We start from the raw sequence: 22558 nt of genomic DNA, 5'->3' as shown, positions 1-22558 counted from the left end.
TCAGATAGCCTCAAGACTTTACAGATAGATGCTATTGTAGACCAAAAGGCCACTGAGTTTGCTAAAATGTAACCAAGTCTCTTTAAACACTTAAACAGAAAACTTCTAGTTTCAATCTTCAATAAATACATCTTCAACTCATAAATTCATAGTGTCAGAATTAGAAGGGACCTTAGAGATTAATAAATTCAGAGTTGGAACTTGAAGGGACTTTAGAGGTTAATTAGCTCAATCCTCATTTAAAAAATGTTGACCCATTTTTTTTAACATGAAAATATCCTTTAAGAACATCCTTGTTGTGGTTATAGTTTATCTTCAAAAGGCAATGATTCTTTTGTAATTATGCAAAAATTAATTTTTTAGTTCATTGAGAGAAACACCCTTTTGAACTGGTATCTCTAATGCCTAGCAAATTGTCTGGTACCCAGTACCATAGGCACTATCAAAGTCATTTTGATGGCTGATTGCTTGGATAGAAATATATTCATGAAGGCTTGCTGATCTCACAGGCTACTTGGAAGTCAAATTTTACATCATAAACTTTAAAATTGTTTATGACATAGTCAAGCTTTTGATTTTACTGTGTCCAAGACTGGTCAGTGTTTGGGGTGTGTGTGTGTGTAACATGGCAATATTTGAAAGAAAAGATAACATGCTTAGTTATCTGCATAAACTTAATCACAGACCAGGCTCTTAACCACAGACCAGGCTCTTAACAAAGGCTTGTTGTTGAAATGGGGTATCAATTTGGCAGCTAAGTAAATGATGGATTGGGTTAGGAAAAGAATGGATGCAAAGAGACCAATTTTAGGAGGCCACAGCTCATCACCCTGACCATATCTTTTTTTTTTTTTTTTTAGGTTTTTGCAAGGCAAACGGCTTAAGTGGCTTGCCCAAGGCCACACAGCTAGGTCATTATTAAGTGTCAGAGACTGGATTTGAACCCAGGTACTCCTGACTCCGGGCTCCGCCACCTAGCCGCCCCTGACCATAATCCTTTTACCCTCCAAAGCCTACCTCTAGAGACCATAGCCAGAAGTTAAGCAACTCAGTTCTGAACTACTTGGGATCACTACATTCTCTCCCTGGTCATTTATAGTAAACTTGTCTTTAGGCTTTGTATTGTGCCACCCCCACACTCAATTTCTCTCCCTTGCTCTGGGAACATTACCTATAAAAGTCATTTCTTTTACTAAAACCACCTTCCCTGGCCACCTCTCACAATAACTCCTCTGGTATACAGTGCCTGGCAAAGAGCTAAGTGCTAATGTGGATTCATGTATTCATAAATTGTCCCTTCTATCAGCGATATCTTCAGCAGGTACAGCTCTGAACAAATTGTAAAACTTTTGTAACGATTGTAAAATATGCTATCTACAAGCCACAGAAATAATTGGAAAGCATAATAGAATGAGTTTTGAACTAAAATTTTTTTTAATTTTTAATTCTGGGAAAAATAAATTTTATTCAACATATAACTAATGTATCTTTATCCTAGTTCAAGAAGTAGTATCCATGAAATGATGAAAGTTTGTTTCAAATGCATTTTTTTCTTAGTGCAAGAAACTAAAAACAAGGATTCTTGTATTTGATTCCTGTTACTTTATTGACTTGTACAGTCTTTGAAAAGGGTTTTTCCTTGCCTTTCCCTATAGCCCTCTTTGTACTTGTTCCAATAGTTGTTATATAGGCATGCTATTAAAATTGATATTGGGAATAAAGAATAAACATCAACATCCTCTGCCCTTATCTCGAAATCTAGAATTTTCAGCTACCGTAAAGTTTTCAAGGTGTTCGAACGGTGTTCAACCAAGGGGTACGAGTTTGGTTTAAATCATAAGTTTTGTACAATTTAGATGAAAACAGTTTCTGGAGAAAGACAAGTGTTTCATTTTGTTTTCATGATTCTCTACAATTTCCTTCGTGCAAATGGTCAGGTTTCTGTCCGCCCTCCCGACTTGGGTAATTTCCTATTTTATGAGTAAATAGAAAAGACAGCTGTGGGACTCGAGGGCCAGCGGCGTGTCCGGATCGTTGCCCATCTCCGTGCGAAAGCGAGCCTCCGCTCCGCCCATTTATTTTGGGCACTCGTTTACCAAGCGTCGTCCCTTTTCAACCCCTGTTCCCCTTCTAAGCCCGGTTCTTTCTCTCCCAACTCGTCTAATTCTGGCTCACTTTTTTTCAAAATCGACCGAGAAGGGGATTTAAATTCCATCCCGGAAGTGGTGCTCTCGCGCACTGCGCGGCGGGACTCGTAGTTCCGGTCACCCTTCCCCAACCGCCCGGTGCGCCCGTTTTGCCCGGAGGAAGCGGACTACATTTCCCAGGAGTCGCTCGAGGCCCCCCCACCCCGCCTCCGTGCGCACGCGCTCTGCGGCCGCAGGATTTGAATCGGCGGCGTTGTTATTGACGCCATATTGGGGCTGGCGGCTGGAGGAGAGAAGACTTATAGGGGGGCGGGGGGGAAAGGGAAGCGGTCAGACGAGCCTTTCCTCCAGCCGTCCCCCGGCCGGCCCTGCCCTGCGCTGCCCGGCCACAGTCGCGTCCCGGCCGCCCGTCCGGTGCCGGGGCGCAGGCGGAGGCGCAGGCGGCGGCGGCGCGCACCCCCTCCCGACGCGGCCGGCCCTCGTCACCCCGGCCCCCTCCCCGCCCGGCGCCGGGCCCTGCGGCCACTGCTGCTCCCGCCGAGGCGGCGGCAGAGTCCGCGGCGGCTGCCCTCCCCCGCAGCCCGGCCCCCAGGGGTCGCCGGCCCCCGGCCCCGGCCATGGCGTGCGGAGCCACTTTGAAAAGGACTCTGGATTTCGACCCGCTGCTGAGCCCGGCGTCCCCCAAGCGGCGGCGATGTGCGCCATTGTCGGCGCCCGCCTCGGCCGCCGCCTCCCCGGCCTCGGCGGCGGCCGCCACCGCCGCCTCCTTCTCGGCCGCCGCCGCCTCGCCGCAGAAGTACCTCCGCATGGAGCCGTCCCCGTTCGGCGAGGTCTCCTCCCGCCTCACTACAGGTGGGTGCCCCGGACACAATGGAGCGGCCGTTGGTGGGGGAGGGGGCGCGGGGGCCGCCAACAAAGGGAGGGCCCGGCCCGGGCCCGGCGCCTCCGGATATTTTCGCCTTGGGGTTTCGAAACCGCCGAAGTGGCGCAGGGTGGGGGTGGGGGGAGTGCTTGGGGGCTGCTTTGTGTGGGCCCCGGCCCCGCGCCCCCCTGCTCGCGGGCACTTGGAGGGCCCGGGGCCCCGGCCCGGCTGCTGGGGCGCCGGGGTGCGAATCGACTTCCTTCCTTCGAACGCGGCCTGCTGGCCAAGGGTTCGTGGGTTTGGCCCTCGATGACTGGTTGGGGTGATGGAGGGACGGTCCCCGAGTCTCCTTCAGGAATGGGTTAACGACATGCCCAATTATTTGCCAGTTCTGAAACCCTTTGGGGGAGAGATCGGGTGTTCTAAATGTGGGAGCTTCCGTTCTTGGTTGGCTGTCCTCATTCCTCCCCCTCGTCTTAATTTGGCTCATTATAAGATGAAGATTTCTTAAGGATTGCCTGAAATTCATAGAGGAGCCAAAATACTAGCCCCATCCCCCGGATCCTTAACCGTTTTTACTTGCCAATATTCGTGCATAAGTAGTTTCTGGCTGTAGTGAGTGTTAGTGGATTTAATTTGGCTAATTATAAGATGAAGATTTCTTAAGGATTGCCTGAAATTCATAGAGGAGCCAAAATACTAGCCCCATCCCCCGGATCCTTAACCGTTTTTACTTCCAATATTCGTGCATAAATAGTTTCCGGCTGTAGTGAGTGTTAGTGGATTTTGTTTTAACAGTGTTTCCAAAATAGTTTACCTGAATTATGTTTGCTTTCTATGGAAAAAGAATGATCCTGAATCTATTTTCTGTAACTTAAAAAAGGCCACTCGGATTCTTTAATCTTATAAATGAATTAAGTTTAGTTTTTTTTAACGTCTTTTACAGCTTAACATTTTTAATGATAGTAAATTGAAAACTAACTCAAATAATCTGTATTTAACTACATAATTTATGCAGGTAATTTGAAAAATAGTTGTGAATAATTCAATAAATTCCTGTGTCAAAGGGAAAACTTTTGGCAGTTAAGTTAAATAGTCATCTCTTTCTCTAAGGGCCTAAATTAGAGAATGACAAATATTAAAATAAGATCAGTCCTATAACTTTATTATCCTTAAAACTTAATTCAGAATGATTTCATAACTGAGGGAAGAGGCTAATTTTAAAAGGTGTTAGAATATGTCCACAAAATCGATTGATTTAGTTAGGATTCAGCTTATCAATTTCACATACTTGATATTTTTGAAATAATTCTTGGAGAGTTTGGTCAGAATTTCTTAAACTGCTTCTTGTTAAAGTGATTGATTGGATCCAAAATACCTGTGTTGAAGTGAAATTGCTTGAGATGTCCTAATAGTTTTATAAATTACATTTAAGTCAATTTTAGATACATAATTAAAAAGATTTTGTGTATTACTTTAGGTTTGTACAGCTTGCTACTATAATTTAGGATTGTGAACATTTAGCCATATTTATTAGGTGTGTACTTAAACACAGCTTTTATAATACTGTCATAATAAGATCATCCACATTATGCACCATCTATTGAAAAGTTGACCTCTTTCAAGTTTAATGACCATAATGACAAAAACTTTTCTAGTTATCCAAAACAAATCTCCTTTTCTTTAGGGTGTAAGTATTCCTTAAAAGAAGGCAGGTGATAGGTTGAAATCCATCAGTGTTTGGTACTATGCTAAATGTAAACGATAATCCTCCTCTGAAGAAGTTTACAATCTCGTGGGGGGGGGGATGTGAAAACAACTTTGTATATAAGCTCACTAAAAGATGGCAGAGTAACTGCAAACATGGCTTGGTTTCTTTTTCATTACTTTGACATTGGAATGAACTAGAATACATTTTAAAGTTGCCATCTTATTATACAACTTAAAAAATTAGAATAATGTTTCATTCTAAAATATTTTCCCCATATTACTCCATTCAGTTCTTTTTTTCTAATTATGAGAACTGTTGTGTACTACCTTGTGCTACAAACCCTGTATGTTACACACCCGAGAATATTAAAGAGTACTAGAGTAATTCCTACTAGTTTTGTAATTTAACAAACAATCTTGAGACAAAAAGTAGTCAGAAGTAGTCATACTTAGAGCTAGTCCACCTGGAAGTATCTCAGAAAGTTTCATTCTAGTTTTGTAACTCTTGCCAAGAGGTGCTTGAATACTTTCATGGTATAGGTTTTTTTTTCTCTCTTAGGGTTTAGTATGTTGATAAGCAGTCTTGGTTTTGCAACACACTGGGATACAATAATAATGTTAGAATTTGGCAGTGAGTATTTTAATAAACTTCCACTTAGTTTGGGGGATTGTCATTAAATTCTCAAGAACAGAAATGGTTTAAAAATCTTTTTTTTAAAAAGCTAACCTTATGTAGTCCATTGTTTGCAACACAATTTTCATATTCTCATTTGCCTAGTGACAGGCAAGGTCATACAGTATCTTAAAAACAGTTTTTAAAACAAAAAAATTTGTACCATAAGGAAAAGGGGCAGCTGCAGCTAGGTGGCGCAGTGAATAGAATGCCAGACCTGACTCAGAAAGAATCATCTCTCAGAGTTCAAATATGACCTCAGCTGTGTGACTATGGGCAAGTCACTTCATTCACCCTGTTTGCCTCAGTTCCTCATCTGTCAAATGACTGGTGGAGGAAGTGGAAAACCATTCTGGTGTTAAAACAAAACCCTGAATGGGATCAGACACAATTAAAAAACAGCAATAATAAGTGAAAAGTGATGAAATGTATGTCACTTAGGATGCCATTTATTTTAGAATAATATTAAAATGTTTATTTTCCTAATAATAATTGCATTAGATATAAAATCATTGAAGAGTTTTGGAACTTTGGAGCCAGAAGGGACCTTGAAGATTCTCAGTTCAGCCTCATTTTATAGATAAGGAAATTAAGAATCCATAGTTTAATAATTCAGGACTGAGAGGTGGAAAAGAAGAGAGTACTACTGGACTTAGAATCAGAAGACCTGATTTTTGATTCCCATTCTTACCAGGTTATAATTAGTATTAACTCTGTGACCTGAGCCAGAAAAAAATCCCAAACATCTGGGAACTCAGATTTCTTTATTGGTAAAAAGGAAGGGGGTTAGGCTAACCTGGATTTCCAAGGTTCCTTCTAGATCTAAAGTAGTGTTGTGAATATGGTTGTGGATATAACATTTTTAATTATTCAACATTAATTTAAACATTAATAGAACATTGTGTTCAGATTTTGGAAGAGATGCAAAATTTAGATACGAATTCCTGTCTCCATGATACTTAGAGTGGGTAGGTGAATGAGAGATAATTGTTGTGTACAGTTTAACATAAAAAGTATTTGTTGCAAGTGTTAATGTGAGTCCAATAAAATCTTATTAAGACTACTCAAAAGATAGCTGCTATTTTTCCAGTTTTTAGTTAGATGCCCTAGGAGTTCTACAAATGGATTCGTTGATCATAAAATTCTTTTTATAAAAATAAATTTTCCACTAATTGGAAATTGAAGCTTCTGGATAGCTATGGGGTTGACAGGAATGTAGAATTTATATCAGACATTGATGCTTGCTTTCAAATTGAAACACCAGCTGGCTTAAGTGAAGTTAAATGGTTCTTGGCAAACAAATGAGATATAGTGGAGGAAGAAGGAATCCCACATCAAATGAAATTTATTTTGAAGTGAAGTGTATGAATATTTTGTGGTTATTTAGATAACTGTAAAAGTCACTTCTAATTTCTTAGTGCATTTGGCAACTAAACTAAGTAATCCTCTCCATGCTTTAGACTTTAAAATAGTTTTCACTATCTTCTTTACTTTTCTTTGCATATTGAAATGTGCTCCATTGTGAAACTTTGTGTTTGGGTATTGAATAGTGGATTGGGAAAAAAAAATCTCAAGTAACTTAAAGGATGAGAAATATGACTAAATCAGCAGGTTAGTAACTTCCTAGATTTGTTGGGCTATCAGTGGGTTAAAGGCACCCTCTAGTGTTTGCATTCTTATTAAGGCCTAAAATAAAGCATAGTTGAGATTTTTTTAAGAGTTAGAAGTATAAATACATCTGCCACTAATAACTTAAGTCATTTGTCATGTGTGCATGCTCATGCCAGTTTCTCTAATAGAGGTTTTTTTTTAGGTAGGGGAAGCCTCCTTTTCATTCAGCTCAAAATTGCTGGGATGAGGGAAGTGTACATGAGTTAGGGTGATGGCATTGGAATTTGAACCTTTAGGGGGAAAATGGCTGCCTATCCTATTAATCCAGATTGTACCGTGTGTCTGTGCGTGTCTGTGCATACACCATAGGAGTACATGTATAAGATTGACTTTGCAATAGATTTAGCAAATGTGTTGTTATTTGAGAAATAGTCATACTGTTTAGATTGAAAAAACTGAGGGCATTTAATCTACCCCCCTAATTTCATAGATTAGGAAGGACACTTTACAGGTCATATAGGAAGCAACTGGTGGCACTCTGCTGCCTGAGGGCTTTTCATAACTCTGCCACTTAACTTAAATGACCTTTGAGTCACTTTGACCTCTCCAGTCTTCCTCACCTGTCAAATAAGGAGGGCCCAGGTGTATTGTAATGTCTAAGGTGTTTTTTGACTCTATGTTGATAAGGCTTCAATTTCAGTACTCTTTCTAAAGGGTTATGCCTTTTGTTGTCTTAGTGATTCTTCAGTTTTGTTTTTCTTGGTACTCATGAAATGGTTTTGGATTTTCTTTTTGTTAGAAAAATAAAAGGAAATTTAGAATGTATTTTTATTACATGGTAGTATCTTAAGCAGACTCATTAAATGCCCATTTATGTGAAGCTTTAAAAGAAATAATTAATGAAAACTAACTTGAAAAGCCAGTTACAGAGCACTTCTTACCCACCTGACTTTGCCACTTCTTACCCACCTGACTTTGCTAGAAAAGGTTTGTGAATGCTGCACATTGCTGAAGGTGTGTTATTTGTTCTTGCCAGTAATCAAATTGTCTGCAGTCCAAAAATCTGAGTAAATCAAAGTAAGTCTGGAAACTAAATTGATGTGTGCTCCACATAACTTCAGACTTCAGATTTCAGAAGCTTGTTATATCACTTTTGTAGTCCCAGTAGAATGGAAGCTCATGTGCAGCAGCTGTGGATTTTATGCTTAGAACCTAGCTCAAAAACTGACCCAGAGTGAGTGTTTGATAAATGCTTATTGAACTTTCTGAATCAAACATCTCCTTAATAGAAACTAAGGCACTTTAAGATAAATTTTATGTATATGGTTTTTAAAATCAATGTCCATATGTGAAAATTACAGCACTTCTGTTTTCTGAAATGTCTAAAGGAATTGAAGCATTCCAGACAAAACTTTCAGTTCCTGCAACTGCCAAATGATAGAAAGCTAGAACTGTATGTCTGTGTTCTTTTAATTGGGGAAAAAAGAGGAGAAAAAACTTTAAAAATATCATTTACTTAGGCCTAAGATTTTATTTCTTGATCTGGGCTCTTGTGTAAAAATGGTAATTTTGAAGTGTTTGTATTTATATGTTTTGTGTGTAGAGCTGAATTGGGATCTTAGTTGTCTTATTGGTCTAAAGCTTTGCTTTCCTTCCTCATCGTTTTAGTTGAAGAAACTTGAAGTGTGTGTATGGGGGGGGGGGTGCTGAATGTGTGGGGGAATCCTTTTGTCCTGATTGTTTTGAACTAGAAATTGTCCTAGGTGGTGCTCTGTTGCTGTATCTGCCTGTGTGTCTTTGTGTCTGTGTCTTTTTGTCCCTCCATCTTTCTCTCCTTTACATCTTGCCATATGGTGGTGGTAACTACCCATGGCCAAAAACAAAAAATAAAATACAACAGAATATCACAGCATTTATCATCATTTGGTAAATATGTGTGTTGGTCTGATATTTACCTTTGTGCCATTATGCTGAGTGTTGTGAGTATATGTTCCCAAGTTTGTGAGTATTTATAATATATCTTCTAATTCTCATATATATTTGTTTTAGATATAAGAAAGGTTTAAGGTAAAATAGTAAGTCCATGAAGACTGGCTTTGTTTTAATCAATTAAGATAGGCTGCTTTTTTAGTATTATCTTCCTATGGACTTTATTAACTTTGGTTTTTTTGTTTGTTTGTTTGTTTTTTAGGTTTTTGCCAGGTAATGGGGTTAAGTGGCTTGCCCAAGGCCACACAGCTAAGTAATTAAGTGTCTGAGGTCAAATTTGAACTCAGGTACTCCTGACACCAGGGCCAGTGCTATATCTACTGTGTCACCTAGCTGCCCCCTTTATTAACTTTGTTACAGGATGTTAGCCCTTGTAATATTTTCATCTGTATGTGCATGTTTTAAAAAGCTCCAAAGATTGGGATTGGTTCCAAAGGACTGATGATGAAATATATTTTTTTCTAGAGAGATGATAGTATGAACTATGGGTACAGAATGTTTGCTTGTGCTGTGAGATGTGATCATTGTGGTTGCTTTTGCTTAACTTTTTTCTTGTAACAAGGAAGAAGGATGGGGGTTGTAAGTTGAGTTATTGGGAAAAGACTGATGTATAAAAATAAAATCTTAAAAGAATAGGAAAAAGTCTTTCACTAAGGTTTTTATTCTTAGAAGCAAACTCTAGTGACGTTAAATGATGCAACTTGGTGTGTGGTATTAAACTTTGTAGGTTTATTACCAATTTGTAAGTTTGTTATTTGTTCTTTACCATTACTAAAAGCCCAAACTCTCACTCTAAAAAGTTATTGTCCACTATTGTTTTGTTTGTACCTAAGCAATAAATCATTCTTGAAATAGTTTCCTAGATTGACAAACTAAATTTATCAGTTGAATATTAATTCTTGTTGGATATTTGTTCACCTCATTACATATAATTGACACTTCTATTGGCAGTACTTAACAGTGAATGTTGGAATAGTATGTTAACTGAATAATTTTTTAATTTATATTTTTCCAATTATATGCAAAAGTAGTTTACAGCATTCATCCATCTGCAAGTTTGAGTTTGACAATTTTTCCACCACCCCCTCCCTTTCCATGGTGGCAAACAGTCTGGTAAAAGTTGTAGATATATGATCATATTATACATATTTCCATATTAACCATCTTGTAAAAGATGGGGGGAAGGGGAAGAAACCATGAGAAAGCAGTTTTAAAAAGTGAATATAGTATATGCTTTGCTCTACATTCAAACTTCATAGTTTTTTCCCTGAATATGGATAGCATTTTCCATAACAGGTCTCTCAGGGTTGTCCTTGACCACTGAATTGCTGAGAGGAGTTGCATTCATGATAGTTGGTCATCTCACAGTGCTGTTAATGTGTACAATGTTCTCTTGGTTCTGCTCACTTCACTCAGCATCAGTTCATACAAGCCTTTCTGAGCTTTTCTAAAGTCTGGCCACTCATGAGTTCTTAAAGAATAACAGTACTCTTACAACATTCGTATACCACATGTACGTCATGGAACACTATTGTTCTGTTAGAAACCAGGAGGGACAGGATTTCAGGGAAACCTGGAGGGATTTGCATGAACTGATGCTGAGGGAGATGAGCAGAACCAGAAAAACACTGTACACTCTAACAGCAACATGGGGGCGATGTTCAACCGTGAAGGACTCACTCATTCCATCAGTGCAATAATTGGGAACAATTTTGGGCTGTCTGCAAAGGAGAGTGCCATCTGTATCCAGATAAAGAGCCGTGGAGTTTGAACAAAGTTTAAGGACTGTTCCCTTTAATTTAGAGAAAAAAAACAGATCTTATTGTCTGATCTTGTTACTTCTTAGACTTCTCTTCTCTTTAAGGATATGATTTCTCTCTCATCACACTCAGTTTGGATCAATGTACAACATGGAAACAAAGTAAAAACTGACAGATTGCTTCCCGTGGGGGGGAAGGGAAGTCAAATTGGGGGGAAATTGTAAAACTCAAATAATATCTTTAATAAAAATAAAAAGAATAGGAAAAAAATCCATATACCACAATTTATTGATCCATTTCCCAATTGATGGGCATCCCCTCAATTTTCAATTCTTTGCCCTTACAAAAAAAGGCTGTATATGTGGAACTTCCCTATTTTTTATAGTCTCATTGGAATATAGACATAGTAGTAGTATTGCTTGGATCAAAAGGTATGTACAGTTTTATTGCCCTTTGGGCATAGTACCAAATTTTCTCCAGAATGGTTAGGCCAGTTCACAACTCTACCAACAGTGTATTAGTGTTTCAATTCTCCTACAATCTTTCCAACATTCATTTTTCTTTTTTGTCATCTTAGCCAATCTGATAGGTGAGGTGGTGCTTCAGTTGTTTTAATTGCAATTTTTTCCATAGCTTAAATTTCTTCATCTGAAAAGTGCCTATTCATATCCTTGACCACTTATCAATTGCAAAGTGATGTGTAATTTTATAAATTTGATTCAATTTTCTATATATTTTAGAAATGAGTCCTTTATCAGAAAGTCTAACTATGAAAATTGTTTCCCAGCTTTCTGTATTCCTTCTAATTTTGGCTGCATTGATCTGAATCATTCTTGAAAGAGGAAAAGTGATTCCAGGTCATAGTTGGAGCTTAATGATCAATTAGATTTGGGGAACCAATTTATTTTAAATTAATCCTTAGTTAAATATTTTCTTTCCCTTTTTAAGGTTAATAACTTCATTGTCAACTTCACTCCTCACTTTCACCCTTTAAGATATCTTTTCCTAAATCTGTTTACTATTTCAGCTAAACTTCTTTGCACTCACAGTAACTCTGGTTCAGGGCTTTTATTATTCTTGCATTGAACTTCCTAATTCATCTCCCTGCCTCAAATTTTCTCCCTTTTCCAATTCAGCCTTCATATACTTAGCCCCCCCCACCACCATGTTCAGTCAATCAACTTCCCCACTCAGTCTCCTTCTTGTTCATTATTTCAGTCATGTTCAACTCTTTTTGTGACCCCATTTGAGGTTTTTTTTTGGGGGGGGTGGAGCGGTTTGCCATTTTCTTTCTAACTCATTTGACTGATAAGGAAACTGAGATAATCAGAATGAAATGACTTGCTCAGGATCACACAACTAATAAGCTAATAAATGTCTGAGGTCTCATTTTCCTCAGTTCAAATCTGACCTCAGACATTTGAGTCTTTCTGATTCTAGGCCTTTGTCAACCTTGCTGCTCCAATTAAATCTCTAGTGACTTCCTATTATTTCTGGGATCCATATAAATTCCTATTTGGATTTTAACTATTTATATCATACCTTGGGTATCCCCCAGGTTTCTGTCCCGGGCTATTTTCTTACTTTGTTTGATGTTCCCATCAATTCTCATGGATTCACCTCTCATTTGTAAACTGGATGGTTTTTCAATTCTGCATGTCTAGTCCTAATATCTTTACTGACTTCATTACAACTTGAACTAGATGTCTTCACACATCTTAAATTTGGCATGTCTAAAACTAAACTCAAATCTTTTTTTCCAGACCTTCCCTTCTTTCCTATTCACTGTCTCTATATAACTAGGACCCTTCCTACCTTTCCAGTCTAATTACACCTTACATCCTGTCGTCAAACTTCTTGATCCGGTGATACTGATTGCCCTGTTGTTTTAACACTCTGTCTCCAAATGTGGGCATTTTCACTGTCTCTGAAGCCTAAAATTCTTTCCCTTCTCATCCCTGCCACCCGTCTGACTTATGACTAAAGTTACACTTTTTTTTAAAGTTTTTTGCAAGGCAAATGGGGTTAAGTGGCTTGCCCAAGGCCACACAGCTAGGTAATTATTAAGTGTCTTGAGACCGGATTTGAACCCAGGTACTCCTGACTCCAGGGCCGGTGCTTTATCCACTGCGCCACCTAGCTGCCCCTAAAGCTACACTTTCTACAAAACAATCTTTACCCAGTTTTTCTTACTCCTGGTGCCTTCCCCTGTTTTCAATTTTCCTTGTATATATCTTATTTGTACATAATAGTTTTTCCTATTGTAACCTCCCATTAGATTGTCAGCTTTTGGAGATCAGAGACTAATTTTTTGCCTTTCTTTGTAAGCTCAGCACTTAGCATAGTCTCTGATAAGTGCTTTTTGACTTGACCTGATAGTGTTCCCATTTTCTATCTTTATAGTCTTTTTTTCTAATATACATTATACCTCTCTATTCTCACCCAATATATTCAGCCATACTTACTTTGTTATTGCTCATGTGATATTCCTATCTCCCATCTTATGTCTGAACTAACTGTCCCTTAACCTATATCTCTTCTGCCTCAGTGTCAAGAGCCTTTACTTCTTTCAATATTTAGTCCCATCCACCAGACCCTATGTAAATATTGTGAAATGAAGGCAGGCAACCAGCTTAGCATATTTTGTATGCCTGTTGAATGATTTAAAATTAATTTTTTTCTTTCAAAATCCCCATATTTTTGATTCAGTCATTTTTCTTTATAGCTGACATTCCAACCTTTCCTATTCCTGCCTAAATTTTCCCCCATGAAAAATCAATCACACACCAATATGGTGATTGACTTTGACTGACTCTAAAAATATTCTGATTAGTTGCTGTTTCTCTTATCAGGAAAGTATGCTTCCTGATCTCTAAATTTTTTTTTAGTTAATTTACTCATCAACTTCATCTTTTTATTGACAACCTTATCATTATGTATTTTGGTTATATCAATTTTCCAAATCTTAAATTTCTTCCAGTTTATCATTTTTATTGCATAATAATTTTTCATTGTACCCACCAAATAGGGTTTTTTTTTTAATCATTCCCTAATCAGTAGATTTGGTGAATCTGCTTTTCAGTTTCTTGCTATCACAGAGAATGTTTTGATTTATAATGATGTGTTTCTGTATTTGACTTCCTGCTTAATCCTTTAAAAATCTTTCTAAAAACAAAATCATAAGGAGAGGAGTTTGACTTTTAAAGATCGTCAGCATGACAGTCATTCTTAAGTAAAGTTATATGTGACAGCTAGTTATTGAGGAAAATTTTTATTTAACCTTTTCAGTAGAAGTCATTTGTCAACAATTTCCCCAGAATCTCAAAAATTGCTTTCATTAAAAAATTATTATAGAAAATAATAAAAGAAAACGTTCATAAGCACTTAGTAATTGTTTGGTTTTTTTTTTTAATTTTATTTAAGGCAATAGGGTTACCCAAGGGCACACAGCTATGTGATTATTAAGTGTCTGAGGTCGGATTTGAACTGGGTCCTCCTGACTCCAGGGGCTGGTGCTCATTGCCCCACTTAGCTGCCTGCCCCCCATTTAATAATTGTTAACTGAATATATTATTACCTTACTGATTTAGTAACAGTTGCCAAATTTCTCTTGCCTAGAATAAATATCAAATGCATTAACTTCAGAATAGGTATCTCATTGTTTTCAAATTGTGTTTACCCCTCACAGTGCCTGCCAGGTGTTTGAAAAGAATTGGGAGGATGACTTTGAAAAAGCAGCTGGCCCTTCTGAAAGAGGGCAATGTTTGATGGACTGACCTAGTTTATAACAATTTGATATATTCATGATTCATAACTACTGTCTCATGCATTTCATTACAGAATTACGTTCAACTTGGGTTTCTGTTTGCAATTTTTGGTTTTCAGAATATGAGATAATGAATATAGGAAAATTAGCTATTGGTGATTGACAACATATTAATTTAAAATTTTGTACTTTTTGCATACTATCCTAGTACCTGTCTTCTACAGATTGCTCTGCAATCTAAAGGATTGTCATAAAATTTCTTTTACACTAGACTAAATTCTCTTCAGCCCTAAGAAAAGATAGCTAGTGATGGTATTTCCCACTGCATGTTTAGAACTTCATTGAATAATTTATTCAGAAAGGGGTAAGCAGTAGGGTGTTGCTCTGTTGCTTTTTGAACCAGGAACATTGTATTCCAAGTTTGAGTCACATTTGTAGCAAAAAATATTTTAGTGAACTTCCTTCTTCAAAAATAGTTTGTTGTCAATAGTTTCATATTCCCTGTACTAGAATATCAAATAAAAATTTTCCTATTTGTCAGGTGCTAGATGTTAGAGATCATAGAATTTAGAGTTGTAATTCATATGGGAAACTAGCCTTAGAAAACTATCCTTTAAAACAGAATAGAACTTGTCAGAGTTATTAGCTGTCTTTTCCTTATGAGAAACAAACTGGAGCAGTCTCATTTTTCCTTTAGGAAGGAAGTGCTAGAGAGGTGTATTTGCCCTGGAGATAGGAGGACCTGAGTTCAAATCTGCCCTTTGACACTTAATTGCCTGGCTGTTGTTACTTAACCCTGTTGCCTTAAATTAAAAAAAAATTAGGATTACTGAAGCCAGGAGGTAGACAGAACTTGATCGGACCAAAATAGTCCTTTTCATTTTTATACTTAAGTTGTATGGTAACCGATCTATATTTAATAGGCTTTATAGTTTTTTTTCTTTGAGGGATTGGTATATATGTTTATATGTGTATATTATTTATATATATATATATATATATATAGTGAAAAGTGAAAGGTCAGTTTTTTGTGGAAGAATGAATAAATAATCTTTTTTGTAGGTTAATCTAGAGACCTTTTAAGATGATAGAATAAGAATTTAAGTTGCAAAGGAATGATGTAAACAAAAGTTGAATAAAATAGGCTAGTAATAGTAAAAAACAAAAACCAGTTTATTGAAGGGATTTGTAGGACTGAGTCTGATTGTATTAAGTAAACCCCATCCCACCCTTACCCTCACAGGAGGAGGTAGTGTTAAGATTGTGGCATACCTTGATATATTTGGATCAAGTTTTTTTTAATAAGGTAATAATTAACCTATCCTTATTTTGAACCAAAGGTGATTTTTTTAAAAATTGATTTCCATTTGTTTATACCACATTTATTCCCCTTTAGTTTCATTCCCCCCAATTGTAAAGAAAAGCATTTTAAAAAAGCCAACCAGCCCTCTTTATTGAGAAGAAAATTGATCTCATTCATTATAAATATTCCAGAAATGAAATTGTTCATTATAGTTCAGTGTTCTACTGCCACTTTTTAGTGTTAGTTTGCATTGTCTTTTTTGTAGATGTACTCTTAACTCTTCACTTAATAAAAGTCTTCACATTTTCCCCTGAATTCTTTTTCATATGTTAACATTCATGTGCTACAGTTTGTTTAAAGAGATTTCAATTGAAATAAAAAGTATTAGTTACTTGAGAGTACGAGGGGTTGGAGTGAAGATATAAAGATTTTCATTCCCCAATTGGTGACATCCATTTTGTTTCCTTCTGTTGTTTTTGTTACAGGAGTTCTGTGATTATTTTGTTTATATATGACTTCTCCTTTGGCACTGGCATTCTTGGGATATATACCCAGTAGTGTCAGAGTAGAACGGTTCAGTGACCTTTTTTGTAATTGTTTAGTTTTCCATAATTGTTCTTAATTGTTGGAGAATTTTTGAATCTATTAGTCTTCCTCCAGCTTCTCTGTTTACTTTAAAAAATTTTTTTTTGCCATTTTTGTTGAATGTGAGGAAAGAGGCTTTGATTTACATTTCTCTTATTTGTAATTAGAAGCTTTTTTGAATGTGGTTGATTATTTTCATTTCTGAAAACTACTTTGAACCAAAGTGATCTTGAAAAGTGACTTCGGTAAGATAGATTGAGGTATTATTGGATTCTGGACAATGTCAATCTCTTTAAAAAATTAATCCTGGAGAATGAAGATTGAATTTATTCTAGGCATGTATGATTTAATGTTTAGGAATATGTTTAGCATAAATGTTATAAAAATCAATTGATATCAGTAATAATAGGAAAAAAATAAAACCAGCTCTCTAAAATCAAGCATTAGAATTATTTATAACTAGGAAACAGTATTTCCTCAGTAAAATAATAAAGAATGCCCATCATATCCTTTGACGTAGGTTAGAAATGCCAATTATCAATGAGAATAGAGAAGAAATATTTTTGATTGTTGCATAAAAAATGATTTATTTGAAAAATTCTAGAGTCAAAAACATTATAGAATATTAAATTTATAGAAATCATTGGTATTTTTGTATATTATCAAAATTTAGGAGGAAGAAAACTTTCATTAAAATAAACATTAGCTAATTTCAGAGTGCAAAGATATAAAAAAGTCAGTGGGAAAGGTAGAAGAACAAAAGTGTTCTGAGAGGAAATTTTAAGTGCTTGAGGCATGAGATGTAAGATAATTTTGGGTACTAGGTCCAGAATTGTGATTGGAGAAGAGTGGAAAGGAATATAATTTAGGGATTTTGATGTGGTTGATGCCCCAGGAGTTAAAGTTATCTGAAGAGCCATCAGTATGAAAATTGAAAATCCACAAGGATGGGCTGGGGGGTGGGGAATAAAAACAGGCATACTGATCTCTTTCAAGGGAGTAGTTCACAGGTTAAGGCAAACAAGAACCTAGATAGAATGTCATTTATGGAGAATGTTTCATATACCTTCTGTATGGTGGGGATTGGGGCATAGAAATGAGAGGCTAGCACTGAGTTTCCTTAAGCATTGGTTCCCAAAGAATGAACCCATACACACTATGAGGACTGGAGTCTCTGAGACCCTTTGAAAGGAATCTTTGAGGTCAAGACTACTTTTATTATACTAAGATGTTATTTGACTATTAAAATAACTTCTCTTTCCAGCCATTTGTATCATACTGGATTTTCTTCATATACCTCAACTAAAATAATATTGCAACAGATGGTGTGCAGAAGCAGAGATGAGAATTTAGCTCCTTTTATATCAGACATTAGATTTATAAAAATATGTAAAACAATGCCACTATTAATATTTTGGGGAGTTACTTGTCATTAAAATTATGTTAGTATTCAGTGTGTACTTTTTAATTTTAGTTTGTTAAACTTTGATAGATATAACATACATAACAACTCTTAAAATTCTTCAGTTATTTAAAGGTGAAAATGTAGAGAGAAACTGTTCAAGAGAAATCCATGCTATGAAATTACAGAAATTGAAAAGAACGTTAGGAGGGAGAGATCTAAGACAAATATTGGAATTGGTTAACAGTAAAGCAGCTAGATGAATGTGGGGGGGGGGGAACAGAAGAGAGCTGAGTAATTTCTTTTCTTATTTGTACACAACATTACTCAATTGGGTTTTCCAAAGATAGGAAACTTATTAGGGACAGGAAGAAGATTCTATGGGATGAGGGAGGAAAAAAAATGAGCTAAAAGAAGGTAAATAATAGTTATGACAAATAGAGGAAAAGTGGGACTTAGTTCCTATTTCTTAGGCACTGGTGATTTCTGGTTAAGTACTTTTGTTAAAGAAGTCCAATTTTTTTTTTTGTTTAGAAAATAATCATTATACTTTTTTCTTTCTCATTGATTAATTTAATGACAGATCAGTTGAATTGTATTCAAAGAATTCTGCTTTTAATCTGTTTTAAGCAAACTTGAGAGAATGAAGACCTTCCAAACAAATCAATTGAGGGTGGTGGTTTATCTTACAAAATGATTACTTGAAAAGCAGGAGTTCTTAACCTGACATCCATGAACTTGTTTGATAATTATAATGAAAACAAACTATGTTTTATCCTTAAAAGAACTCTGGGGGGTATATATCTTTTAAGTTTCAGATAAGGAAATCTAGGCAGGTAGATTTTATTAATTCAACTTGGTAAGAAATAGTAAATAAGCCTGCCAGCACTAGGAAATATGAACCTCCAAGACTGGCAGTCAGAATACAATAAGGCATCTTTTTTTATTTAGCAAAAAATGTCATTGCTCAAGTGTTTCCCACTTAATTTACTTCAGAGAGAATAATACCATAACTATTTGATATTAAAATGAATTACATAATTTGGCAGGAGAACTAACATTGTTTCATATTAATATTGTATGTTCATTATGGTATAGCTTGCTCACTATTTTTTGTTCTGAATTATCACTAGAAATTCAGTCCATTTGGGGGGTTCACTTTGAAAGATTTAAGATTAGTATTGAAATATACAAGTAACATCAAAGAAGCTTGCTCTTTTTTCCCCTGAGCATAGGTATGTATGTACTAATAATACCAGTGGTTTTGGTATCATCACTTGATAATAATGAAATAAATACTGATTTATTTGAAAGTGATCTGACTAGCTTTGACCAAAAAAGTAAAACTTCTGCTTTACTAATATGCAAAACAATATTGTATATTTTGAATTAGAAGGCTTAGAGACTACTCAAATCATTCAGATCATCCTGACTTTGTTAAATAAAACAATAGAGGCGATAAGGTTAAGTGACTTGTCCAGGGTCACACAGATTATTGTCATGGGCTGGATTTTAACTAAAGTTCTCCAGACTACAGGACTAGAACTCTTATCCATTGCACCATCTAGCCCCCACGATATTGACTTTAGAAACATAATGTCGTGGATACTAAAGCTAACTTTTCCTGAACATTATGAATCTAAAAAGTTTTAGTCTGTTATTACTATACTGTAATATCACAGAAGGGAGGAAAAACTGGAAAAGAAAAGTTGAGTTTGGTTGGTTCTGTTTTTATTACATAACTTATTTGGACTGATTACATTAAATTACATACTCCAACTCAGAGCATTTCAGAATATAATTGAGGTTTAATGGATATGTTACATCAGAAACGGAAGGGCTCTAAAGAATGTCACCTCAGGGGTGGCTAGGTGGCACAGTTGGTTAGAGCACCGGCCCTGGAGTCAGGAGTACCTGAGTTCAAATCCGACCTCAGACACTTAATAATTACCTAGATGTGTGACCTAGGGCAAGCCAGTTAACCTCGTTTGCCTTGCAAAAAGATTAAAAAAAAAAGGATGTCACCTCAGGAGCTCTTGATTTTTCCTTTAAACATTAGATGTTGTGGATGTCTAAGAATATTCAGTAAATGTTTGAATTGACTAACAGAATTTTGTTTTTGTTATGGGAGATAGTAGATTGGTGTTACTGAAAAGGAATAGAGGAGAACTAATCATAAATTTGTTTGAAAATGTAGTTTTTTTTATGGTGACCTAAGAAAGATCAGGATAGACAGGCAAAAGTAACAAGGACTATGAACCAGTCTGTTCTGACACATCAATTCTGATAAATTTTTCAATGTCCTGAATTGTGCATATGCCACTGTGGTCAGCTAATTCAACAAATTTTTATTAAGCAACATAGGGGATACAAAGACCCAAACATCCCTACTTGCATTTCTTTTCTTTTTTATATCATTAAATTTGAGCCAAAGTAGTGATATGAGACCTGATTTAGAAGAATTTAGAAATGGCACAATTTGGCAACTAAGGGAATGGAGTTGAAGGATACCAATTAGAGTGGTGATTGTGTAAGTTGAAGAGAGATGAAGGCAGACCTGGGAACTGATTGGCTATTGGGGTGGAGAATTGAGGGGAGAATGAAAAGTTGAGAATGACTCTTAGGTTTGACAGGAATGATAAGTAATGTTTTAACTCAAATAAGTCAGGAGGGAGGGGTGGGGATACTTCTGATTTCAACATAAATAACTAAATACAGGTTTGGGTAAGACTGGTTTCAGGAATGTTACATGGTAAAATGCTTTATCAAGGATTATTATTTGGAAGAATTTTATGACTTGGAAGGACCCTAACTGACAATTCGTGGTCCAGAGAAGTAAAATTACTTACCCCAAATCACACAGCTTGTTAAGCTAAAGGCAGAACTGAAAATAGATGCATTTTTTTTTCAGTTTTTAAACATTGATTTTTTTTTTGAGTTTTAATTTCTATCCTCTCTCTCTTCTCACCTGCCTGAGACACACTAAGCATGTGCAGCCACATAAAAGTTTCATATTAGTCATTTATTTTTCTTTGTGAGACAGTAGGATGCCCAAGGTCCCAAAGCTAGGTAATTAAGTTTCTGAGATTGGATTTGAGCTCAGATCCTGACTCCAGGGCCACCTAGCTTGCCCCCATGTTACTCATTTAGTGCAAGAAAACTTGATCAAAGAACAAAAAAGTGACAAATTGTATGCTTTGGTTTTTACTTAGACACATCAGGTTCTTTGGAGATGGATAGCATTTCAATCAGGGGATTGTCTTGGCTCATTATTGCTGAGACTAGCTCAAGTTATTCACAGTTGTTCTAGATGTAAGATTCCTTGACTCCTTTTCTAATGTTCTCTTAATGGTTCTTTGATTCTTGAGAATTGTGGGTTATATCTATATTAACTATATTAGAAACTTAAGCATGTTAGTATTATTACGAAAAATAGTTTTGACCTTGTTAACCCACCCCACCCCCACCCCACCCCCCCCACCCCCGAAAAAGATCTCCTGGACCCAAGAGTTCTGGACTAGATTTGATCTTATTATTGTACCTGCATCACCACATGCAGCTCCACTGATCTTTCTAATCTCTTCTTCACTAGGGAAACCAGATAAGCAATCTTGTTAATTTGTTTTTATAAAATAAGATTAAATTATAAGTTAGGGCTTTCTCCATTGCTAAGTATTTAATTTTTACGTCACTTATTTCCTCTTTTTAGAAGACCCTTGTTTACTTTACATTTGTTGGCCATATTTTAGTACATTTTAGAATGAAGAAAGGAAGGGAAGAAGAGGTGATTGATTTATTAAGCTTTTTAACTCTGAGCAAAGCACTTTACAAATGTTATCTCAGATGATCCGCACAACATCCCTAGGTGGCATAGGTGCTAATGATAGCCTCTTTTTAGTATGAAAAATTTGGGCAGAGAGGTTAAGTGACTTGCCCAGGGTCACACAGCTAGTATCTGAAGATTGCCTTTGAACTAAGGGTTTACTGATTCCAGGTCCAGTGCTCTATCCATTTTACCACTCAGTCAAATTCCAAATAGATCATGATAGTATTTATGGATCTAGAACTTGAAGGGAACAAACACTTCCAGCACCTCTTTGAGAACTTTAAAAATTATTTAAGGTTAAACATGTATAAAGAAGCAGGCAGGCAGTCAGTAATGCCATGCTGTTTGCAGGTTATTATTTCTGTTTGTTGCTAGCTCATACTCATTCATGCCCATTGTTTTTAGACTTAAGAATAAGACAATGATTTTAGGTTTTAATGTCACACCTTTTCTTTTAGAGGATTTATTAAATAAACTAGTGTTTAGGATAATGACATTGACGAGACTCATTAGATAATGTGTAGATACTGATACATTAGAAACCTGATCAGAATTTTTTTGTTTGCTTTTTTGCCTAATTTTTAACATTGTAAAATGTTTTATTTTAGAACAAATTCTGTACAACATAAAACAAGAGTATAAACGTATGCAGAAGAGAAGACATTTAGAAACTAGCTTCCAACAAACAGATCCTTGCTGTTCTTCTGATTCACAGCCTCATGCATTTCTCCTCAGTGGACCAGCTTCTCCAGGTGAGTGTAGTCAAAATTTGATTTTTTTTTTTTTAACCAAAGAGAAGAGGCTGGGGTTTTCCCTTTAAAACAAATCAAAAATAAACCAAAGAACTATGGGGTTTGATCTGTTTTATGAACTGTCCACTTTTTTTAGCTCGTCATTGACAACAGCTTTTAAATACAGGTGTTT

General features: G+C 36.5%; 1 protein-coding gene across 1 annotated transcript in view; it reads left to right on the top strand.

Annotated features, from left to right (window-relative positions):
* The first annotated feature begins 2676 nt into the window (after window positions 1–2676).
* The window catches only part of AKIRIN2 (akirin 2), a 31212-nt gene continuing 11330 nt past the window's right edge, over window positions 2677–22558 (top strand). The window contains exons 1-2 of the mRNA XM_074187129.1: window positions 2677–2999; window positions 22243–22386. Coding sequence (XP_074043230.1) covers window positions 2765–2999; window positions 22243–22386 — 379 coding nt within the window. The 5' untranslated portion in view covers window positions 2677–2764. The remainder of the gene's footprint in view (window positions 3000–22242; window positions 22387–22558) is intronic.

This window comes from Macrotis lagotis, chromosome 5 (assembly GCF_037893015.1).
Source record: "Macrotis lagotis isolate mMagLag1 chromosome 5, bilby.v1.9.chrom.fasta, whole genome shotgun sequence".
NCBI lineage: Eukaryota > Metazoa > Chordata > Mammalia > Peramelemorphia > Peramelidae > Macrotis > Macrotis lagotis.
The sequence above is the reverse complement of the archived record's forward strand: the minus strand, read 5'-3'. Positions and strand labels throughout refer to the sequence as shown.